Raw genomic sequence first — 25,000 nt, 5'->3', positions numbered from 1 at the left:
GCTGCACATGTTTTTTGGTACCCTTCCCCAGATTTGTGCCTCAACACAATCCTGTCTCGGAGCTCGACGGAAAATTCCTTTGACATCATGTCTTGGTTTTTTCTCTGACATGCACTGTCAACTGTGGGACCTTATATAGACAGGTGTGTGCCTTTCCAAATCATATCCAATCACAAATGGACTCCAATCAATTTGTAGAAACATCTCAAGGATGATCAATGGAAACAGGATGCACCGGAGCTCAATTTCGAGTCTTATAGCAAAGGGTCTGAATACTTATGTAAATACGGTATTTCAGTTTTTTCTATAAACCTGTTTTTCTTTGTTATTATGGGGTATTATGTGTAGATTGATGAGGATTTTTTAAATTTTAAATCCATTGTAGAATGAGGCTGTAACGTAACAGAAACGTGGAAAAAGAAAAGGGGTCTGAACATTTTACGAATGCAGTGTAAATGTGAGAGGACTTGGGAACAGAAGCATGTCATTTCAGTCAATAGAAATAATGGATCTGAATGACTGGGAGAGAAGAAAGAGAGTGAATACAATGACTAAACAAAATGTGTGAGAGAGACTGAAAGGGAAGTTCAGAGAGAGAGAGGATCAATACTGAGAAGCACTATCACACATACAGTACAAGAAAGTGATCTGTGCCCTGTAGTATTCTCTCTCTCTCTCCATTGCCCCCCCCCCCCCCCCCACACACACACACATACACATAAAACATACTGTACTATACACCCAGAGTGCAGTGATCTATCCCCTGCCCTGCTCTGCTCTGCTATTGGCATGACTGCCCTGGGTGAGAGACTGCTCTGCCATGCCCTGGCTGTGCCCTCTCTGTAACCCTGTCAGACAGACACTGATCTGCTCTGGCGTCCACCAGGTACCCAATGGACCCAGTGCCCTGTCACACTGCTTTACCATGCCACCAGGCATCCACATTCAGGTGACCCCTGCTCACCCCAGACCAAACTTACTGCACCCTTCTCAGTGTGTGTGTGTGTGTGTGTGTGTGTGTGTGTGTGTGTGTGTGTGTGTGTGTGTGTGTGTGTGTGTGTGTGTGTGTGTGTGTGTGTTTGTGTGTGTGTGTGTGTGTGTGTGTGTGTGTGTGTGTGTGTGTGTGTGTGTGTGTGTGTGTGTGTGTGTGTGTGTGAACGAGAAAGAGAGAAAGAAAGAGAGAAAGAGAGAGAGGATACCAGTTGGGCACAACAGTCTACACTCAAGTCAAAGCTCAGACCAAGATGCAGCCAGATCAATATCTTAATCTGATTGAGGAGAGAGAACTGGGGAGTGTGAGGAGAATGGTTCAGGACTGGAGTAGGCAGAGGAGTTAAGTAAGGTGGTAGGGTAGGATGGGAGTATTTATTTTGGGCTGTGTGTGTGTGTGTGTGTGTGTGTGTGTGTGTGTGTGTGTGTGTGTGTGTGTGTGTGTGTGTGTGTGTGTATGTGTGTGTGCGTATAACACCCGACCTGCTAGCGAAGTGCTCGATTCTGCTGTGTGTGTCTGCATGGGGTAGCTTGGGAGAGGAGCACGGCCTGGTAAAACACAGAAAAACATCATTAATACCTCTACTACTGGTACTTTGTGGTGTCTACTTCTTAAAAACGTATTGAATCCCACTCATGTACAACCATCCGCATCAAAACAGAAGTGCTCCCTTCCCCTCAACATCATAGAATACTGCCAACAAAGCTTACATCGTAATATTATTGGAAAATGTATTGCTGTCATATATATAAGCAGTCTCCCTCTCTCTGTCAAATCATGTTTCCTGTCTTCTCTGTGCCAGTCTGTCTAGCCATATGTATGTGTCTGTAGGGGTATGACTCACGTCTCAGAGTTCTCAGCCTCCAGCACCGACTGGACAGGCAGGTAGCCCCGCTGAGGGTGCTTGCTAAAGTACTGCTTCGACCGGAACTTGTTCTTCAGCGTTTTGGCAAAGTCCCGCATCTTTTCTCCTGAGGTGGTCTGCCACATGATTTAGATGAGGGGACCGGAATGGAGGAGAGGAGAGGGAAACGCGGTGGGAGGACAAGAAGACAAAGTGCACCACTTTAGAATTCGTTACACTACACATGCACGCTAGCACACACACGCACGCACACTTACCCACACATACACACGCACACACAAGCCCGCACGCAAGAGAGAGAGAGCGAGCCTTGTCTTGAACTAAATGTTCTTATAGTGCCCTGCTGCTAGTCCAGTTGTCCTGCCCCCCTCTATCTCCCTCTGACCTCACTGGACTACAGTTCTACAGTCTTGTACCCCCCCCCCCCCCCCCCCCCCCCCACTCCATCATAGAACCCAGAACCATAGGAGTCAGAGGACTGAAAAAAATATACTCCAGCCTAGCTCCACTTAAACCTTCCCCTGGTTGAAATACTGCCCTGGGAGAAATAATTTGGCACATAGCTCCCTACCATATCCCACAGCCCCGCATTGATTAGAGCTGAAATAGTGAGCTAGTGTGACATCCACACTCTCTTAAAGGGGCAACCAGCGATTGCTAAATCCATATTTGGACTTTTAAATGAATGAAATATACACATTGATTCTTGAAGAATCTAACTTAAAAATGCCTCTTGGTCTTAGTTCAACTGTCGTACCCCATCAGAACCTGAAAAATAAGCTTGTTTTAGTCCATTGCTTGTAAACAATGTCATTCTTAACAAACACTGTATGGGAGAGTGGGGTATGTTGAGAAAAATGTTACATTCCGCATTACTATGTCAAGGGAAATATAAACTCAGCAAAAAAGAAATGTCCCTTTTTCAGGACCCTGTCTTTTAAAGATAATTGGTAAAAATCCAAATAACTTCACATATCTTCATTGTAAAGGGTTTAAACACTGTTTCCCATGCTTGTTCAATGAACCATGAACAATTAATGAACATGCACCTGTTGAACGGTCGTTAAGACACTAACAGTTTACAGACGGTAGGCATTTAAGGTCACAGGTATGAAAACTTAGGACACTAAAGAGGCCTTTCTTCTGACTCTGAAAAACACCAAAGAAAAATGCCCAGAGTCCCTGCTCATCTGCGTGAATGTGCCTTAGGCATGCTGCAAGGAGGCATGAGGACTGCAGATGTGGCCAGGGAAATAAATTGCAATGTCCATACTGTGAGACGCCTAAGACAGCGCTACAGGGAGACAGGACGGACATCTGATCATCCTCGCAGTGGCAGACCAAATGTAACAACACCTGCACATGATCGGTACATCCGAACATCACACCTGCGGTACAAGTATAGGATGGCAACAACAATTGCCCGAGTTACTCCAGGAACGCACAATCCCTCCATCAGTGCTCAGATTGTCCACAATAGGTTGAGAGAGGCTGGACTGAGGGCTCAGCAGGTCCTCACCAGACATCACGACGCCTATGGGCACAAACCCACTGTTGCAGACAGGACTGGCAAAAGTGCACTTCACTGACGAGTCATGGTTTTGTCTCACCAGGGGTGATGGTCGGATTCATCATTGAAGGAATGAGCGTTACACCGAGGCCTGTACTCTGGAGCATGATCGATTTGGAGGTGGAGGGTCCGTCATGGTCTGGGGCAGTGTGTCACAGCATCATCGGACTGAGCTTGTTGTCATTGCAGGCAATCTCAACGCTGTGCGTTACAGGGAAGACATCCTCCTCCTGTGCGTTACAGGGAAGACATCCTCCTCCCTCATGTGGTACCCTTCCTGCAGGCTCATCCTGACATGACCCTTAAGCATGACAATGCTCGTTCTGTGTGTGATTTCTTGCAAGACAGGAATGTCAGTGTTCTGCCATGGCCAGCGAAGGGCCCGGATCTCAATCCCATTGAGCACGTCTGGGACCTGTTGGATCAGAGGGTGTGGGCTAGGGCCATTCACCCCAGAAATGTCTGGGAACTTGCAGGTGCCTTGGTGGAAGAGTGAGATATCATCTCAAAGCAAGAAACTGGACAATCTGGTGCAGTCCATGAGGATGAGATGCACTGCAGTACTTAATGCAGCTGGTGGCCACACCAGATACTGACTGTTACTTTTGATTTTGACCCCCCCATTGTTCAGGGACACATTATTCCATTTCTGTCTGTCACATGTCTATGGAACTTGTTCAGTTTATGTCTCCGTTGTTGAATCTTGTTATGTTCATACAAATATTTGCACATGTTAAGTTTGCTGAAAATAAAAGCAGTTGACAGTGAGAGGAATTTTTTTTGCTGAGTTTAGTATTCTTTCAAACAAAGATCTCTACATATATTTCATAATGTTGTGTATCCCTCGAAATAATCAGAATTCATGTAAACATAACAGATTGGAAAGCATATCTTGTCCAAAAAACTTATGCCGTGGGTGACGGTGTCCTGTGACAGTGGGTGACGGTGTCCTGTGACAGTGGGTGATGGTGCTGGTAGGTAAAGTTTAATTCATGGAATGGGGGTGTGGTGTATTGTATATCTTCAATGTATGCCTACATTCAGATATAAAGCTCTCTCTTCATTATCACGTACCCTTCTATTTCTTGACCAGTTGTCTGAGACAGGGATGTTGTTTTCGATGTACCAATTTATAGGCAAGTTTTCTGCATTTGAGGCTACTAAGGCCATGAAACTGGTCCTCAAGATTCTTCATATGTTTAGCAAGCTCAGACACCATGTTATCAGATAAGACCTTGTGTGCCTCTGCTACTCTATCAGAGCCTCTCACACAGGTACATGTTCATTTTCTTTGATATCAAAGTACCTTTTCAGTGTCATTCAGTATATTTTCTCATCCCTTTTTTTTTAAACATTTGTATACATGCAGTGCCTTGAAAAAGTATTCATCTCCCCTTGATGTTTTTCCTATTTTGTTGCACTACGACCTGTAATTTAAATTGATTTTTATTTGGATTTCATGTAATGGACATACACAAAATAGTCCAAATTGGTCAAATGAAATTGAAAAATGACTTGTTTAAAAAAAAAGAAAAGAAAAGTGGTGTGTGCATATGTATTCAACCCCTTTGCTATGAAGCCCCTAAAAAACCTTCAGAAGTCACATAATTAGTTAAATAAAGTCCACCTGTGCTCAATCTAAGTGTCACATGATCTCAGTATATATACACCTGTTCTAAAAGGCCCCACAGTCTGCAACACCCCTATGCTAGGGGCACCACAAAGCAAGAGGCACCATGAAGACCAAGGAGCGCTCCAAACAGGTCAGGAACAAAGTTTTGGAGAAGTAAAGATCAGGGTTGAGTTATAAAAAAATATCAGGAACTTTGAACATCCCCCGGAGCGCAATTTAAATCCATTATTAAAAAATGAAAAGAATATGGTACCACAACAAACCAGCCAAGAGAGGGCCACCCACCAAGACTCACGGACAAGGCAAGGAGGGCATTAATCAGAGAGGCAACAAAGAGACCAAAGATAACACTGAAGGAGCTGCAAAGCTCCACAGTGGAGATTGGAGTATCTGTCCATAGGACCACTTTAAGCGATACACTCCATAGAGCTGGCCTTTACAGAAGTGTGGCCATAAAAAAAGCCATGCTTAAAGAAAAAATAAGCAAACTCATTTGGTGTTCACATATGGAAGAAGGTATTCTGGTCAGATGAGACAAAATGTTGCTTTTTGGCTATAAAGGAAAGCGCTATGTCTGGTGCAAACCCAGCACCTCTTATCACCCTGAGAACACCATCCCCACAGTGAAGCATGGTGGTGGCAGCATCATGCTGTGAGGATGTTTTTCATCTGCAGGGACTGGGAAACTGGTCAGAATTGAAGGAATGATGGATGGTGCTAAATACAGGGAAATTCTTGAGGGAAACCTGTTTCAGTCTTCCAGAGATTTGAGACTAGGACAGAGGTTCACCTTCCAGCAGGACAATGACCCTAAGCATACTGGTAAAGCAACTCTCGAGTGGTTTAAGGGGAAACATTTAAATGTCTTGGAATGGCCAAGTCAAAGCCCAGACCTCAATCCAATTGAGAAACTGTGATATGATTTAAAGCTCGCTGTACACCAACGGAACCCCTCCAACAAAAAGGAGCTGGAGCAGTTTTGCCTTGAAGAATGGGCAAAAATCCCAGTGGCTCGATGTGCCAAGCTTATAGAGACATACCCCAAGAGACTTGCAGCTGTAACTGCAGCAAAAGGTGGCTCTACAAAGTATTGACTTGGGGAGGTGAATAGTTATGCATGCTCAAGATTTCAGTTTTTTTTTTGTCTTATTTCTTGTTTGTTTCACAATAAAACATATTGTGCATCTTTAAAGTGGTAGGCATGTTGTTCAAATCAAATGATACAACCCCCCCCCCCCCCCCCAAAAAAAAATATTTTAACTCCAATTTGTAAGGCAACAAAATAGGAAAAATGCCAAGGGGGTGAATACTTTCGCAAGCCACTGTAGGGCATGATGATGTCTGCTCTGTAACAATAAAATTCACTATCTTGAGTTCATATACATGACACATTGCAAAAATACTGTTCATATTACGCATAGTGACCATTGGCTCAACTTACCCCAAGGCAAACATTTTGACTACATTAGCCACACAGCTACAAAGATGCACTTTCATGAAAGGTTTAAGACCTCATATTGTATCTTTGGAGACCCCAACTAATGTATAAAACAATCTTAAAATGATCTACTTTCGTTTAGATACAAGCATCATGAAACCTATTACCCAATAAATTCATTAGAGAATTTTTGAAAATATGTTTTATTTTTTCCTAACTTCCATGTGGTTTCAACCTTCAGACTCCATAAAATGATGACTTCTCCCTAAATATTTGGTCATATAATTAACTTTATGTTTAACCTCCTAGAAAAAGGGATGGCTCAATTTACCCCACACTCCCCTACAACAATATCAGATGCCAATGTGGATATAGGCCTATACCTGTAAATCCATTCCTTTGTTGCACACGGTTTATCACATGTTCAATTTGTTGGATAATGAGTGTGAATAGGCATATCATATAGGATTAGTCTATACTTTTTTAATAAATTAATTAACAAGCAAAATATTCAATTCATGTAGGAATCCATAGGTCTACACATTTGATTGACAAAGTGTAAGCTTCATTAAGGTTTTTGAAATCATTCATTTCCAGACAATTCATTTTGGGGGTCAGAATATTCAAAAACAGAAAAGTATTAGATTAAACTAAATCATTTAAATATGATATACTTGAATTAGTCATATTCTTGTTTTGAATGTGACTTGACAAACTGAATAAAACGCTTGAATATGAAACCGACTCATACACAGAAAAGGTTTCTTTCAGGTTTCTGCTTAGTTATTGCTGCTGTTAGGAAGCAAGATACTTAAAGAAGGGATTGAGTCCATTTGGATGTAATTCCTTACTCCTTAACACACACACACACACACACACACACACACACCGATCTATTATGCAAAACCATTCCAGTCAGTTCAATTATGAGTTTGTCTGAGACCTTGCTTCTTGGCATTCCAGCACACTCCCTCTGTCCAACACAATTACAGCAGAGCTATGGAGCAAGCAGGCAGGTCTATACTGGTGCAAAGCACCCTGGGATAGGCCACCCTGGCCACCAAGAGGGTGGCTGTCCCGCTGGCCTTCCCACACTCCCTGTGGGATTTGATCCACAGCTCAGCAAAGCGGCCTGGATTAGCCCCACACACCTTTGTGGAGGGAAAGAATATCCAGACCTCCCTGCATTCACTGAAAGGGTCTTAAATCACTCTAGTGCGCCAGCGGCCGCCCGTCAGCTAATCACCCTCTCCAAGTAATTTTTTTGCAATTAAGCAGCTTTTCCCTCCCCGGTCGGCCATGTCAGAGGTGTTTGCACTGAGCCGGAGTCAGAGAGAATGGTGGTTCTGTTCCATCTGTCAAAATGTGCTAGATCAGTCAGTTGGTATGTGATCCCTGAGCGGAGCGGCTTCCAGCCCTCATAGTTTGTTTGATAACCGGGGAGGGTTCAGTTCTGTGGTACTTTTCCATTAGGATAGCAAGGAAACAGGAAACATGCAAGTGTTATCAATGTTTTGCTGTTGTATTTGGCTGTATTGCTTTCCAATGTTTTCCAATATTAGGTGTAACCTTCTAGATCACACTTCCTATGATCTGTATTGCTTCTCCTCAGGACACTTATAACATGGCTAATCCTGATTTAGTTCTGAAATGAGTTATTGGAAAACCATATACAGGACATGTAGCTAAGTAGCCAAACCCTGATCTATTGATTGGGTGTGAATGTTCTGACAGTGACAACATCGGTGGTGTGCTGTTGGCCACCGTCAGCCCCGGCTAACCTCTTCCTAAATATTTGGGCACATTACATTTGGTGTATAGTTTCCTAGAAACAAGGGGTGGCTCAAGTAACCACTTGTCTCAACTTACCCCACTTTCCCCTATAGCCTCAAACCATGGTTAAAACTATAATTGTTATCTTGTATGGTCAGTCCTTGCATCAATAGCTCTGTCTATGGATTTGAGAGTGGTTATGTTTCCCCATCCCTCATCTTTTTACCCAAACAGCAGAAGGGGTGACGCTTTGTTATTGTTTGAACTGCAGATTGTCCCTTTAAGATGGTAGTGTAGCGCGTAGTATAGGCTGCGTCGGAAATGGCACCCTATTCTCTGTACAGTGCACTACTATGCAGTACTAGGTGCACCCTATTCCCTGTACAGTGCACTACTATGCAGTACTAGGTGCACCCTATTCCCTGCACAGTGCACTACTTTTTAAAATATTAATAGGGTGCCATTCGTGAGGCAGCCTGGGTGTAGTACTCCTTCTTACTGGGGTGTAGTACTCCATGATGGGGTAGTGGAGCTTCTTTCCCTTGGTGGTGCGTCCTGTGAGGAAGCACGTCTGGCAGATGTCCACGTTGAATTGTTTAAGACTGCGGTACCTGTCAGGACAGATCAGCAGAACGGAAGACCATGTCACAGTCAGTAACATTAGAGAGGTCTTAGCAATAGCTCTATCCTCAACCTAGATGGGTTTTTTTTTTGCGTGTGCATATAGTATGTGTGTCACACATCCACCTTTATTAATCTCCGATAGAGGTACAAATGACCCACCTGAATCCCTTGATGGGGCACTGTTTACAGATGTAACACTTGGCCTGGTGCTTGGCGGACTCGGCCACAGCCACACGCTGCAGAACAGCCAGCCACACTACAGATTGAGGCTCCAGACTCATCCACTCCAGGAAGTGCGATACCTCGATGGCTAGCTTACCTGGGGCCTACGGGAGGAAGAACATAGGAAACATCATACCAGAGTAACTTATGTTTGTTTGTTCTCCTGTTTGTTTGTCTGTAAAAATGCTATTATCTAGTACAGGTATGCAGTACAATTTACTTACCACTACATCAAATTGCCTGTATTTACATAATGTAGGATACTTATTACAAGGTAATGGTATATTCACTGAAAATGACCCTTGAAGAAGTCGTATATAAACTGCTGCAGGAAGCACAAATAGAGAAAGAGGAAGTTGATAGCGGCCAGTGAGCGTGGTGACTTTGTCAGAGGACCTGTTGCGGTTCTAACGTTCCAAAGCCATTCCGGCATTCCAGAGAGATGCAGAAAAATGGGATAAAAAAGTCAGGCTAATAAAGGAGAATTCGTAATGTGTAAAATTCTCATTAAGTGTGCATCAGAGATGCATTAAAACGTTGATTTCCCTGGAGTATCGTCCTGGCTCAGCCAAAGCAGCGTAATTAATGTGTGAGTGTGTGTGTGTGTATCATGGCCGAGGAGGCGTGCTGGATCGAGAGTTCTCCAGGGGAACGAGGCTCCTCTCCTCACTGCTCTTTTCTCTGCCCTGCTCACCTCTCCTCGACTCTCGTCTCTGCTTTATGGTTCAGTAGCCAGCTCTGATTGTGGGAGGACAAATGTTTCAGGATACTGAACCCACTGAGTACACTGAACACCGCAAAGTATATATTGATTAAAATAATCAGCAAATCAAAGCATATATAGATTATTCTGGCCACATCAAAACTTAGCAAACACACTGACTACACAAAGCAACAACACACAGAGAAAACACGCTCTCCATCACTTCACAGGGAACAACAGGCTGGTCTCTCTATACACACAGACCACGGAGGGCCACAGCATTTCATACCTACTGTAGGGTAACTCTCTCCTCTCTGATCCTCCGTCTTCCATGTAGAGCCAAACCCATCTGCCCCTCTGTCATCAATGACTCCACTACGCCTCTCCGCCCACAACAGGTGCCAGCTCGTGTCATCCGCTCACTTTGACTTCATTACCATGCCAACGTGATAAATTGTCACTACACTGATAATTCAGGCTGCTCATAAAATAGTTGACATAGAGCAAATGGTGAAATGAAGGGGTTTAAATCACCCCAAGTTGATATCAGAAGTATGGATGGGAATAGAGCGAGATTTAATTGAGGATTCGCTGTAAAAAAGGGAAGAATTAAGGGTTTTAGAATGGTTTTAAAAAGGCCACCTCCCCAAAACCTGGTCCCCGCTCGTCCCAAATCTATAATTAGTTTCTCTCCTGAGCTAAATGCCACGAGGTGGGATTCCAAAAATGTGAAACCCCATATATGAGAGTGGAAAGAGTTGTTCACAGTTCTTCATTGCCTACATCTTGCAAAACTTTAAAATGATGTTAAGGTATATTCCATATGGTTCCACCTACACAAGTCTTTATTAATAATGATGTTAAGGTATACTCCATATGGTTCCACCTGCACAAGTCTTTTGAACCAGATTAATTTCATTAGCTTAGTCCTTAGAGGGTGACTGCACTTCCTGATTTGGCCTCGTTTTGAAGATTGCTCATTAAGAAATGCTATGAAATGCTATGGCCACCTGAGTCACCATAGCCCTGTCTAAGCCCTGTCTAAGCCGGGAACTAAGCTATATGGAAATGTTTTAAGATGGTCATAGTATGGATCTTTTAGCAATTTTTTTCAATATCTAAAAAAATACTAATATTAGATTTTAAAAAAACGACGTTTATCCTTACTGCTATTAGCCCTTACAAACGCATTGAATAACATATTGACTACATGGAACAACAGATAGTCCCCCAAATTGTTTCAAAAGGAGGTTTGTTCTGAAGTGTCTGTCCTTTATCTGAGAGATATAATAAAGATCAGGAAACATTATTTTTATTTTATTTACATGTATTTAACCCCTTTTTTTGTCACTAAACAGTCTCAATACAGCATATACTTCCATGCATTCCTTCAACTGTTACCGGGGGACCTTCAGAGGTGTCTTGTCAAGTTTGTGGGCATCCTAGAGCAAAACTACCCACAGTACCAGTCAAAAGTTTAGACACACCTACTCATTCAAAGGTTTTTCTTTATTTTTACTATTTTCTACATTGCAAAATAATAGTGAAGACATCAAAACTATGAAATAACACATATGGAATTATGTTGAAACCAAAAAAGTGTTAAACAAATCAAATTCCTTTTAATAGTTTAGATTCTTCAAAGTAGCCACCCAAAGTAGCCACCCTTGATGACAGCTTTGCACACTCACTCAACCAGCTTCATGAGGTAGGCAATTTCAATTCACAGGTGTACCTTGTTTGATCCAATCAGTTGTGTTATGACATGATAGTGGTGGTATACAGAAGATAGCCATATTTGGTAAAATACCAAGTCCATATTATGGCAAGAAAAGCTCAAATAAGCAAAGAGAAACGACAAGCCATCATATTACTTTAAGACATGAAGGTCAGTCAATGCGGAAAATTTCAAGAACTTTAAAAGTTTCTTCAAGTGCAGTCGCAAAAACCATCAAGCGCTATGATGAAACTGGCTCTCATGAGGACCGCCATAGGAAAGGAAGACCAGAAGATAAGTTCATTAAAGTTAACTGCACCTCAGATTGCAGCCCAAATAAATGCTTCACAGAGTTCAAGTAACAGACATCTCAACATCAACTGTTCAGAGGAGACTACGTGAATCAGACCGTCATGGTCGAATTGCGTCAAAGAAACCACTACTAAAAGGACACTGCAGCCAACGTGAGTAAAACATTTAAATGTGTTAACCTTCGCAAGGCTGCCAGCCCAGACAGCATCCCTGGCCGCGTCCTCAGAGCATGCGCAGACCAGCTGGTTGGTGTGTTTACGGACATATTCAATCAATCCCTGTCCCAGTCTGCTGTTCCAACATGCTTCAAGAGGGCCACCATTGTTCCTGTTCCCCAAAAAGCTAAGGTAACTGAGCTAAATGATTATCCCCCCCATAGCACTCACTTCCGTCATCATGAAGTGCTTTGAGAGACTAGTCAAGGATCATATCACCTCCACCCTACCTGACACCCTAGACCCACTCCAATTTGCTTACCGCCCCAATAGGTCCACAGACGACGCAATCGCAATCACACTGCACACGGCCCTAACCCATAGGAATACCTATGTGAGAATGCTGTTCATCAACTACAGCTCAGCATTTAACACCATAGTACCCACCAAACTTGTCATTAAGCTCTGGGTCTCGACCCCGCCCTGTGCAATTGGGTCCTGGACTTTCTGACGGGCCACCCCCAAGTGGTGAGGGTAGGAAACAATATCTCCACCCCGCTGATCCTCAACACTGGGGCCCAACAATGGTGTGTTCTCAGCCCTCTCCTGTACTCCCTGTTCAACCATGACTGCGTGGCCATGCACGCCTCCAACTCAATCCTCAAGTTTGCAGACGACACTACAGTGGTAGGCTTGATTACCAACAACGACGAGATGGCCTACAGGGAGGAGGTGAGGGCCCTCAGAGTATGGTGTCAGAACAAAACCTCACACTCAACGTCAACAAAACAAAGGAGATGATCGTGGACTTCAGGAAACAGCAGAGGGAGCACCCTCCTGTCCACATCGACAGGACAATGGTGGAGAAGGTGGAAAGTTTTAAGTTCCTCGGCGTACACATCACGGACAAACTGAAATGGTCCACCCACACAGACCGCGTGGTGAAGAAGGCGCCTCTTCAACATCAGGAGGCTGAAGATATTTGGCTTGTCACCAAAAACACACCTGGTACGGCAACTGCTCCGCCCACAACCGTAAGGCTCTCCAGAGGGTAGTGAGGTCTACACAATGCATCACTGGGGGCAAACTACCTGCCCTTCAGGACACCTACACCACTCGATGTCACAGGAAGGCCAAAAAGGTCATCAAGGACAACAACCACCCAAGCCACTGCCTGTTCACCCCGCTATCATCCAGAAGGCGAGGTCAGTACAGGTGCATCCAAGCTGGGGCCGAGAGACTGAAAAACAGCTTCTATCTCAAGGCCATCAGACTGTTAAACAGCCATCACTAACATTGAGTGGCTGCTGCCAACATACTGACTCAAATCTCTAGCCACTTTAATAATAAAAAATTGGATGTAATAAATGTATCACTAGTTCCTTTAAACAATGCCACTTTATATAATGTTTACATACCTTACATTACTCATCTCATATGTATATACTGTACTCGAAACCATCTACTGCATCTTGCCTATGCCGCACGGCCATCGCTCATTCATATATTTATTTTTTCATATTGTTATTCATTCCTGTGTATAAGGTAGTTGTTGTGAAATTGTTCGATTACTTGTTAGATATTACTGCATGGTCGGAACTAGAAGCACAAGCATTTCGCTACACTCGCACTAACATCTGCTAATCATGTGTATGTGACCAATAAAATTGGATTTGATTTGAATAAGAAGAAGAGACTTGCTTGGGCCAAGAAACACAAGCAAATGACAAAATGTCACTCATCATGGTCTGATGAGTCCAAATTGAACATTTTTTCCAACCTCCGTGTCTTTGTGAGATGCAGAGTAGGTGAATGGATGTCCTCCACATGTGTGGTTCCCACTGTGAAGCATATGCTTTGCTGGTGACACTGTCTGTGATTTACTTAGAATTCAAGGCACACTTAACCAGTATGGCTACCACAGCATTCTGCTGCGATACTCCATCCCATCTGGTTTGGGCTTAGTGGAACTATCATTTGCTTTCATCAGGACAATGACCCAACACACCTCCAGGCTGTGTAAGGGCTATTTTACCAATAAGCAGAGTGATGGAGTGCTGCATCAGATGACCTGGCCTCCACAATCACCCGATCCTCAACCCAATTGAGATGGTTTGGGATGAGTTGGACCACAGAGTGAAGGAAAAGCAACCAACAAGTGCTCAGCATATGTGGGAACTCCTTCAAGACTGTTGGAAAAACATTCCAGGTGAAGCTGGTTGAGAGAATGCCAAGAGTGTGCAAAGCTGTCATCAAGGCAAAGGGTGGCTACTTTGAAGAATCTCATATATACAATATATTTGGATTTATTTAACCATTTTGGGGTTACTACATGATTCCATTTGTGTTATTTCATAGTTTTGATATCTTCACTATTATTCTACAATGTAGAAAATAGTAAAAATAAAGAAAAACCCTGGAATGAGTAGGTGTGTCCAAACTCTTGACTGGTACTGTATGTAAGTAGATTGTTGTCTGTTCTCACCTCAAACTTTGCTCCATACAGGCAATCGTGCAGTTTATCAACGACGGCCCACTTTAATGCTAGATATTGTATCTCATGGGCAGGGTAATTACACTCAGACAGGGATAAACTTTGGCTAATGAATGCAACTGGACGCAGATGTTGATCCTTGTCTTCTTGGTACAGTACACCACCTAACCCTTCACCGCTTGCATCAACATGTAGTACATATTGTCAGAAACAAGTCTCTCACCGTTGCTGCTTGCTATAGACCACCCTCTGCCCCCAGCTGTGCCCTGGACACCATATGTGAATTGATTGCCCCCCATCTATCTTCAGAGCTCGTGCTGCTAGGTGACCTTTCCTGGGACATGCTTAACACCCCGGCCAGCCTACAATCTAAGCTTGATGCCCTCAATCTCACACAAATTATCAATGAACCTACCAGGTACAACCCCAAATCCGTAAACACGGGCACCCTCATAGATATCATCCGAACCAACTTGCTCTACAAATACACCTCTGTTGTTTTCAACCAAGAGCTCAGCAATCACTGCCTCATTGCCTGCATCTGTAATGGGTCTGCGGTCAAACGACCACCCCTCATCACTGTCAAACGCTCCCATTTCGAATCCCACCATACCTTCTCCACTATGCAATCTGGTTTCAGAGCTGGTCACGGGTGCACCTCAGCCATGCTCAAGGTCCTAAACAATATCAAAACCGGCATCGATAAGGGACATTACTGTGCAGCCGTATTCATCGACCTGGCCAAGGCTTTCGAATCTGTCAATCACCACATTCTTATTGGCAGACTCAACAGCCTTGGTTTCTCAAATGATTGCCTCACTTGGTTCACCAACTACTTCTCTGATAGAGTTCAGTGTGTCAAATCAGAGGGCCTGTTGTCTGGACCTCTGGTAGTCTCTATGGGGGTGCCACAGGGTTCAATTCCCGGGCCGACTCTCTTCTCTGTATACATCAATGATGTCGCTCTTGACACCATTCTGTATACTTCTGGCCCTTCTTTGGACACTGTGTTAACTAACCTCCAGACGAGCTTCAATGCCATATAACTCCCCTTTCATTGCCTCCAACTGCTCTTAAATGCAAGTAAAACTAAATGCATGCTCTTCAATCGATCGCTGCCCGCAACTGCCCGCCCGTCCAACATCACTATTCTGGACGATTCTGACTTAGAATAAGTGGACAACTACAAATACCTAGGTGTCTGGTTAGGCTGTAAACTCTCCTTCCAGACTCACATTAAGCATCTCCAATCCAAAATTAAATCTAAAATCGGCTTCCTATTTCACAACAAAGCATTCTTCACTCATGCTGCCAAACATACCCTTATAAAACTGACCATCCTACCGATCCTCGACTTCGGCGATGTCATTTGCAAAATAGCCTCCAACACTCTACTCAACAAACTGGATGCAGTCTATCACAGTGCCATCCGTTTTTGTCACCAAAGCCCCATATACTACCCATCATTGCGACCTGTACGCTCTTGTTGGCTGGCCCTCGCTTCATACTCATCGCCAAACCCACTGGCTCCAGGTCATCTACAAGTCTCTGCTAGGTAAAGACCCACCTTAGCTCAGCTCACTAGTCACCATAGCAGCACCCACCTGTAGCATGCGGTCCAGCAGGTATATCTCACTTGTCACCCCCAAAGCCAATTTCCTCCTGACAACCCTGCAGCATCCTCTCAAACTGATAGAATACCAGCCGGGCATATGAAAGCGGTCTTCTCTTTGTCAACTTCACTCAACAGAATTTACTAATATCCACTTCTGAGATCCAATATGCTGAGCCATTTGCTTCCATTCAAACTGGTCAGGGCATCTTCAGTTTGTGGTTCGGTGTATTGGTCAGGAACTGTACGTCTGTTGAGCGTTCTGTAGTCCACACATATCCATATGGTTCCGTTCTTCTTCCTCACCACTACAATCGGCGACGACATAGGGGCTTCTCGACAGAAAGATGATTTCAGCGTCTTTCAGGTTCTTCAGATGTTTCCTTACATCTTCCACATCAGCTGGGGACAGCCGTCGAGACCTCTCCCCCAAACAGTGTGTCATCAGGGACTCGAATGGTATGGCGAGTACTCTTGGAACAACCAACGTCCAACTCATTGGTTGAGAAAACATATTTTTCTTTGCATCATCTTGAAAGTTAACCTCCTCTTCCATTCTTCAGATAAAGGTGAGACACAGAAGTTGAATTAAGAAGACGTCAGCTTCTCAGGTAAGTTGCGCTTCCTCCCCTCAGTGGCAGCAGGAACAGGAGCTACATCTACAGGAAACAGGGAAGCAATGGGCATGCCACATTGTAAGGTTATCTCCCTTGATGATACATCCCTGACTGCAACTGTTATTCTTCTAGACGACACAACCATAGACATCTGAATTTCAGATCTCACAAGAAGTTCTTCTGGAAACCGGGAAACTTCTGGACACTGGGATTCTTCAGGCCTATCCACCAACATGGGTACATGGTGATCCAGGAAACTTCGGGAATCCCGGTGACTCTTGCTAGTCCACCAGGTGGCAATAGTACAGGTTTTGTCTGTGAACCATACTGTTCCTCTTTTCTGGTCCTCAACATCAGTTGGGATCACTTTCATCTTCTCATAGGCCTCTTTGATAACAGGATGAACACGTAGAGTGCTCAGGAAACCTTCACCTCCTTTCTCTTGACAGGCCATCATCAGCCTTCTAACCACAGAAGTGTTTGTAGCAACAAACCAACACAAGTGCTTCTATGATCTCCGTTACACCTACTACTGATCGTGAAAACTCCAACTTCAAAGACAAATAGCCATCATCTGGGTATTGCTCTGAGCTAAGACCCCAAATCTCCAAGTGTCCAATGAGCTAGGGTAATCTGAGACCCAATATCTAGTAAAGCTTTAGCATAGATGCCTTCAATCTGTACAGGAACAACAGCACTAGGTCTCACTAAGCCGGTAGGTAGCATGTCTTTTGCTTCTTCACGTTTCTTGTTGCACTTGGTGGAACGTATCTTCACCGGGACGTCAGGTCGCTCCTTTTCTGGGTCCCGCTGTAGTTTTTCCGTTGATCGTTTCTGGCTTGTGAGACGCTAGTTGACTTTCCTCTGATTTTCTACGCCCTCACAGTCTCATTTTAAGTGTCCATCCTCTCCACATTTATAGCAGAAGATACCAAGTTGGCCTTCATCTTCACTCAGCGTAAAACACCACAGCTACTCACGGTTTCGTAGAAACCCCCTGAAACCAACAGTTCCAAAGCCGTTGCCTATTTATAATCCAATTAGCAGAAATTGCCCTGCAAGCCATCAAATTCCCTCAGACCAAGCCGTCCTCTTCAGCTCCCGATCCGACAAATCCAAGCTAGCTCCCGAAGTGTCTAGAATCTTCGTTAATCCAGCCAAGCAGAAATTAAAACCAATTCAGGAAAAAAAATATTTTAGTACACAACATGTTATTTTTCCCTCCACAAGAGCATCTCTCCCCCTTTCTTTCTCTCCTCGGCAACAATGGAGAAACCTGCGAAGCCCTCTGCACATCACCTATAGTGCATCTTGATTGTTCCAAACCGAGCAAACACCCATCGCATGAACAGAAACCATAGTTCTAAATAAATGATTTAGCAGGGCATTACAATAGGATGCCGCCTTTCCAACAAGTCAGTTCATCAAATGTCTGCCCTGCTAGAGCTTCCCCGGTCAATTGTAAGTGCTGTTATTGTGAAGTGGAAATGTCACAGAGCAACAACGGCTCAGTGGAAAGCCTTCCCAGAAGAGTGTTATAGGTTGTTATAGCAGCCTCCACAGCAAGGGGAAACCAACTCCATAATAATGCCCGTGATTTTGGAATAAGATATTCGACGAGCACGTGTCCACATACTTTTGTTCATGTAGTGCATCTAATTGTGCTCTTTCCCCTGAAGGAATTCATGAAAACGTATGTAATTGAACTCAATTGAATTTAGGTAATTCCTAGCCTGTGTTACCATAGTATCCTTAACCAGTGTATGGTGAGGTTATAAGGAGTGTGTGTGTGTGTGTGTGTGTGCTTGTATTTGTGCGCTCATGCACGTGCGTGTCTGTCTGTGTGTTTGTGTGTGTGTGGTCTCACCATGCGGAAGCAGCTGCGTACACTGGGCTCCACGTTGCTCCCTCCGAAGGCGGCCACCTCTCCCAGCTGTCGCGGGATCTGGATGGCTTCATAAAGCAGCATAGTGAGGTGACGCTGGTCGGTCAGACCCCCTGGACCAGACACCTGCCTGAACAAGTCTGATGAAACACAGAGGGTTAATAAAACGTGTTTGTTTGTGTTTGTGCACAAGATTGTTTATGCAGTGTATCTGTATACCTGTGTGACTATGTGAATGTGAATCTATTCACGTCTATATGCGTGGATGTGAATCTATTCACTTCTATATGCGTGGATGTGAATCTATTCACTTCTATATGCGTGGATGTGAATCTATTCACGTCTATATGCGTGGATGTGAATCTATTCACTTCTATATGCGTGGATGTGAATCTATTCACGTCTATATGCGTGGATGTGAATCTATTCACTTCTATATGCGTGGATGTGAATCTATTCACCTCTATATGCGTGGATGTGAATCTATTGGCCTAGGAACAGTGGGTTAACTGCCTGTTCAGGGGCAGAACGACAGATTTGTACCTTGTCAGCTCGGGGCTTTGAACTTGCAACCTTCCGGTTACTAGTCCAACGCTCTAACCACTAGGCTACCCGCCCCATGTTTACCAGAGCTGGGGACAATTCGAATTGACAAGCTGATTTTAATTTGTGTTTACATTATATCTGCTTGTGTGTACAAGAGCATATTAGCGCTACTATTCACACCTACACATATGTACCAACATCCATGTTCTCAGCGTTTCTCTAAGTGAGCCTGTGTGTGGGCGTTACTTCCCTAAGCCTGTTTCTAGGTTTTTTGAGAAAAAGAAAGAGAAAGAGAGAAAGAGAAAGAGAAAGAGAAAGAGAGAGAGAGAGGAAGGGCAGGCGTGCTGATCTAATTGCAGACAAAAGGGCTGCATTAGCGTTCGCTACCTCATCAGGCTCTGAATGGAGCCTTCATCTGCGAGTCGTGATTCCGCCTGTCACTGAGGAGATGGATACTGACAGGTGTTTGAAGGTGCTGCACAATGCCAGTATAAATAGCACCAGCACCAGCCACAGCCAGAAAACCCTGACAGCCAGCCTGCCTGCCTCTACCCTGCACACAGCTCAAGCTCTGGGGGGGGGGGGGGGGGGACAAAAGACAAGCACACACACACACACTGTGTCTGCCACACTACCACGTTCACTCACTCACTGCCACCAGATGCGCCCCCTTGTTTACTAGCATAATCAGGGGTCATCTCTCCCCTGAGCTCAGGAGAAAAAATGTGTGATCAATCACTGGGACAAATTGGCATGGTTTGCTTCACTGCCCCATCAGGGCCAGGCCTTCTGTGCTTCGTCTGCCATAAAAAAAGACTCCAAATCTGTTGCCATTCAATTTTTACAAGCTGTCACAGATGGTGTGCCAACTGACAGTGGGCCTGCCCTGACCCGTCGGGACTGTCTAAAATCTCATACCGATGAGCTCATTCTCTCTCCTCTCCCCCTTCTCTACATATTTACAAGGCTGTGTTGTAAAATGCGGTTAAGATGCTGTAAAATGTTTTTACTTTCCCTGAGCTGGGCACCAGTGAAATATTAGCGCATAATTGAACATGGAAAAGGGAAGCCAGAGGGGCCAGAGAGAGAGTGCTGAGTGTGGTGTGTGTGTGTGTTCTCTCTACCATAGTGTATTCTCTCTGCCTAAAAGCCCAATGTACTTTGGAGAAATAAAGAGAGAGAGAGAGCCTTTCCCCATTATTGTGCAGCAGAGTAATTCCCTCCATTAGGCTAAGTGGTTGTCTTTATGTAATGCTTGCAATCAGGCTGGTTTTGTTTTGGCCCTTTGTTAGGGGGCTGCAGGGCTGTGGTGTCTACATGAGAGGGTCTCATACTTACATTTATACTTCTCCTGAACATCCGCATTGCACAGGCTCACCAGTCCCGTCTTGAAGGAGAGGACGCGCATCTTTCCATTGCGACCACTAGGGAGAAAGCAGGGCAGGGGAGAGGGAGAGGGAGAGGGAGCTATAAAAAGTAGAATATGCCAGAACAAATACATTTACATAAGCAAACAGACACATAAACTAAGCCTTTACACTGAAAAAACAAGGGATTAGAGGCAAGAACAGATCCATAAACAGTGTTCTCTGGCCAATGGCAAGGCCACAGAGTTGGGTTGGGACTGGGAGAGCTGTGTCCTGACTTAAATGGGTCACATTATATCTGTGTGTCTGGGAGGCACAGGGACACTGCCACTAGAGTCAGACAGAGGGAAGGGCAGGGCTGCTGTTACTGGCTTTAGTTGGGAGCTTTGCTGCTTTTCTTTTCTCTGCCTTGACTGTCAGGAGGGGATTACAGTCATTTAAAGAACATTAGAGGCAGTGGGAGTCAATGTCAGTGGGAGAGACCCATAGAAGCACTGCCTTTAACGTGTGACAAAACAGAAGTCAGGAGACTGCAGAGTCCATTAGGCAGTAGGAGGCAGTAGGAGTACATTAGAGGCAGTGCGAGTCTATGTGAGAATATAAGAGATGTTAAAGTTACTGGGGGAACATTAGAGGCAGTGTGAGAACACTAGAGGCAAAGCGAGTCTATGTGAGAATATAAGAAATGTTGAAGTCACTGGGGGAACATTAGAGGCAGTGTGAGAACAATAGTCAGTGTGAGAACAGAGACAGTGTGAGAACATTAGTCAGTGTGAGAACACTAGAGGCAGTGCGAGTCTATGTGAGAATATAAGAGATGTTAAAGTTACTGGGGGAACATTAGAGTCAGTGTGAGAACATTAGAGTCAGTGTGACATTAGAGTCAGTGTGAGAACATTACAGACAGTATGAGAACATTAGAATCAGTGTGAGAAGATTAGAGTCAGTGTGAGAACATTAGAATCAGTGTGAGGACATTAGAGAATGTGTGAGAACATTAGAGACAGTGTGAGAACATTATGGTCAGAGTGAGAAAATTATGGTCAGTGTGAGAACATGAGAGACAGTGTGAGAACATTAGAATCAGTGTAAGAACATTAGAGTCAGTGTGAGAACATTAGAGAATGTGTGAGAACATTAGAGTCGGTATGAGAACATTACAGTCAGCGTGAGATTATTAGAGTCAGTGTGAGAACATTAGAGTCATTGTGAGAACACTAGAGGCAAAGCGAGTCTATGTGAGAATATAAGAAATGCTAAAGTCACAGGGGGAACATTAGAGGCAGTGTGAGAACAATAGTCAGTGTGAGAACAGAGACAGTGTGAGAACATTAGTCAATGTGAGAACATTAGAGTCAGTGTGAGAACAGAGACAGTGTGAGAACATTAGTCAGTGTGAGAACATTAGAGTCAGTGTGAGAACATTATGGTCAGTGTGAGAACATTATGGTCAGTGTGAGAACATTAGAGACTGTGTGGGAACATTAGAGTCAGTGTGAGAACATTATGGTCAGTGTGAGAACATTAGAATCAGTGTGGGAACATTAGAGACTGTGTGGGAACATTAGAGTCAGTGTGAGAACATTATGGTCAGTGTGAGAACATTATGGTCAGTGTGAGAACATTAGGGACTGTGTGGGAACATTAGAGTCAGTGAGAAAACATTAGGGTCAGTGTGAGAACATTAGAGTCAGTGTGAGAACATTATGGTCAGTGTGAGAACATTAGAGACTGTGTGGGAACATTAGAGTCAGTGTGAGAACATTAGAGTCAGTGTGATAACATTATGGTCAGTGTGAGAACATTATGGTCAGTGTGAGAACATTAGAGTCAGTGTGAGAACATTATTGTCAGTGTGAGAACATTAGAGTCAGTGTGAGAACATTAGAGTCAGTGTGAGAACATTAGAGTCAGTGTGAGAACACTAGAGGCAAAGCGAGTCTATGTGAGAATATAAGAAATGTTGAAGTCACTGGTGGAACATTAGAGGCAGTGTGAGAACATTAGTCAGTGTGAGAACACTAGAGGCAGTGCGAGTCTATGTGAGAATATAAGAGATGTTAAAGTTACTGGGGGAACATTAGAGTCAGTGTGAGAACATTAGAGTCAGTGTGACATTAGAGTCAGTGTGAGAACATTACAGACAGTATGAGAACATTAGAATCAGTGTGAGAAGATTAGAGTCAGTGTGAGAACATTAGAATCAGTGTGAGGACATTAGAGAATGTGTGAGAACATTAGAGACAGTGTGAGAACATTATGGTCAGAGTGAGAAAATTATGGTCAGTGTGAGAACATGAGAGACAGTGTGAGAACATTAGAATCAGTGTAAGAACATTAGAGTCAGTGTGAGAACATTAGAGAATGTGTGAGAACATTAGAGTCGGTATGAGAACATTACAGTCAGCGTGAGATTATTAGAGTCAGTGTGAGAACATTAGAGTCATTGTGAGAACACTAGAGGCAAAGCGAGTCTATGTGAGAATATAAGAAATGCTAAAGTCACTGGGGGAACATTAGAGGCAGTGTGAGAACAATAGTCAGTGTGAGAACAGAGACAGTGTGAGAACATTAGTCAATGTGAGAACATTAGAGTCAGTGTGAGAACAGAGACAGTGTGAGAACATTAGTCAGTGTGAGAACATTAGAGTCAGTGTGAGAACATTATGGTCAGTGTGAGAACATTATGGTCAGTGTGAGAACATTAGAGACTGTGTGGGAACATTAGAGTCAGTGTGAGAACATTATGGTCAGTGTGAGAACATTAGAATCAGTGTGGGAACATTAGAGACTGTGTGGGAACATTAGAGTCAGTGTGAGAACATTATGGTCAGTGTGAGAACATTATGGTCAGTGTGAGAACATTATTGTCAGTGTGAGAACATTAGAGTCAGTGTGAGAACATTAGAGTCAGTGTGAGAACACTAGAGGCAAAGCGAGTCTATGTGAGAATATAAGAAATGTTGTAGTCACTGGGGGAACATTAGAGGCAGTGTGAGAACAATAGTCAGTGTGAGAACAGAGACAGTGTGAGAACATTAGTCAGTGTAAGAACATTAGAATCAGTGTGAGAACATTAGAGTCAATATGAGAACATTAGAGACAGTGTGAGAATATTAGTGTCAGTGTGAGAACAGAGACAATGTGAAAATATTAGTCTGTGTGAGAAAATTACAGACAGCGTGAGAACATTAGAGTCAGTGTGAGAACATTATGGTCAGTGTGAGAACATTAGAATCAGTGTGAGAACATTAGATACTGTGTGGGAACATTAGAGTCAGTGAAAAAACAAAGTCAGTGTGAGAACATTAGAGTCAGTGTGAGAACATCATGGTCAGTGTGAGAACATTAGAGACTGTGTGGGAACATTAGAGTCAGTGAGAAAACATTAGGGTTAGTATGAGATAATTATGGTCAGTGTGAGTACATTAGAGTCAGTGTGAGAACATTATGGTCAGTGTGAGAACATTAGAGACTGTGTGGGAACATTAGAGTCAATGTGAGAACGTTAGAGTCAGTGTGAGAACATTATGGTCAGTGTGAGAACATTAGAGACTGTGTGGGAACATTCGAGTCAGTGTGAGAACATTAGAGTCAGTGTGAGAACAGAGTCAATGTGAGAACATTAGAGACTGTGTGGGAACATTAGAGTCAGTGAGAAAACATTAGAGTCAGTGTGAGAACATTAGAGTCAGTGTGAGAACATTAGAGTCAGTGTGAGAACATTAGAGTCAGTGTGAGAACATTATGGTCAGTGTGAGAACATTAGAGACTGTGTGGGAACATTAGAGTCAGTGTGAGAACATTAGAGTCAGTGTGAGAACAGAGCCAGTGTGAGAACATTAGAGACTGTGTGGGAACATTAGAGTCAGTGAGAAAACATTAGAGTCAGTGTGAGAACATTATGGTCAGTGTGAGAACATTATGGTCAGTGTGAGAACATTATGGTCAGTGTGAGAACATTAGAGACTGTGTGGGAACATTAGAGTCAGTGTGAGAACATTAGAGTCAGTGTGAGATTATTAGAGACAGTGCAAGATTATTAGTGTCAGTGTGAGAACATTAGAGTCAGTGTGAGATTATTAGAGTCAGTGTGAGAACATTAGAGTCAGTGTGAGAACATTATGGTCAGTGTGAAAACATTAGAGCCAGTGTGAGAATATTAGAGTCAGTGTGAGATTATTAGAGACAATGCGAGATTATTAGGGTCAGTGTGAGAACATTAGAGTCTGTGTGATATTATTAGAGTCAATGCAAGATTATTACAGTCAGACCTAGGGGGAGGCAGGGGGAGACCTAGGGGGAGGCAGGGGGAGACCTAGGGGGAGGCAGGGAGAGACCTAGGGGGAGGCAGGGGGAGATCTAGGGGGAGGCAGGGGGAGACCTAGGGGGAGGCAGGGGGAGACCTAGGGGGAGGCAGGGGGAGACCTAGGGGAGACCTAGGGGAGGCAGGGGGAGACCTAGGGGGAGGCAGGG

At 43.9% G+C, this 25,000-nt stretch overlaps 1 protein-coding gene across 1 annotated transcript in view; it reads right to left on the bottom strand.

The window, feature by feature from the left end:
* LOC139365951 (dystrophin-related protein 2-like) overlaps positions 1–25,000 on the bottom strand; it is a 94,869-nt gene that overhangs the window by 14,737 nt on the left and 55,132 nt on the right. The window contains exons 12-17 of the mRNA XM_071103014.1: positions 20,496–20,581; positions 18,594–18,751; positions 9,054–9,220; positions 8,770–8,881; positions 1,836–1,972; positions 1,474–1,539 (exon numbers count right to left, since the gene is read on the bottom strand). Of these exons, the coding sequence (XP_070959115.1) occupies positions 1,474–1,539; positions 1,836–1,972; positions 8,770–8,881; positions 9,054–9,220; positions 18,594–18,751; positions 20,496–20,581 (726 nt within the window). The remainder of the gene's footprint in view (positions 1–1,473; positions 1,540–1,835; positions 1,973–8,769; positions 8,882–9,053; positions 9,221–18,593; positions 18,752–20,495; positions 20,582–25,000) is intronic.

This window comes from Oncorhynchus clarkii, chromosome 14, assembly GCF_045791955.1.
Source record: "Oncorhynchus clarkii lewisi isolate Uvic-CL-2024 chromosome 14, UVic_Ocla_1.0, whole genome shotgun sequence".
NCBI classification, from domain to species: Eukaryota; Metazoa; Chordata; class Actinopteri; order Salmoniformes; family Salmonidae; genus Oncorhynchus; species Oncorhynchus clarkii.
This window is presented reverse-complemented; position numbering and strand designations above follow the sequence as displayed.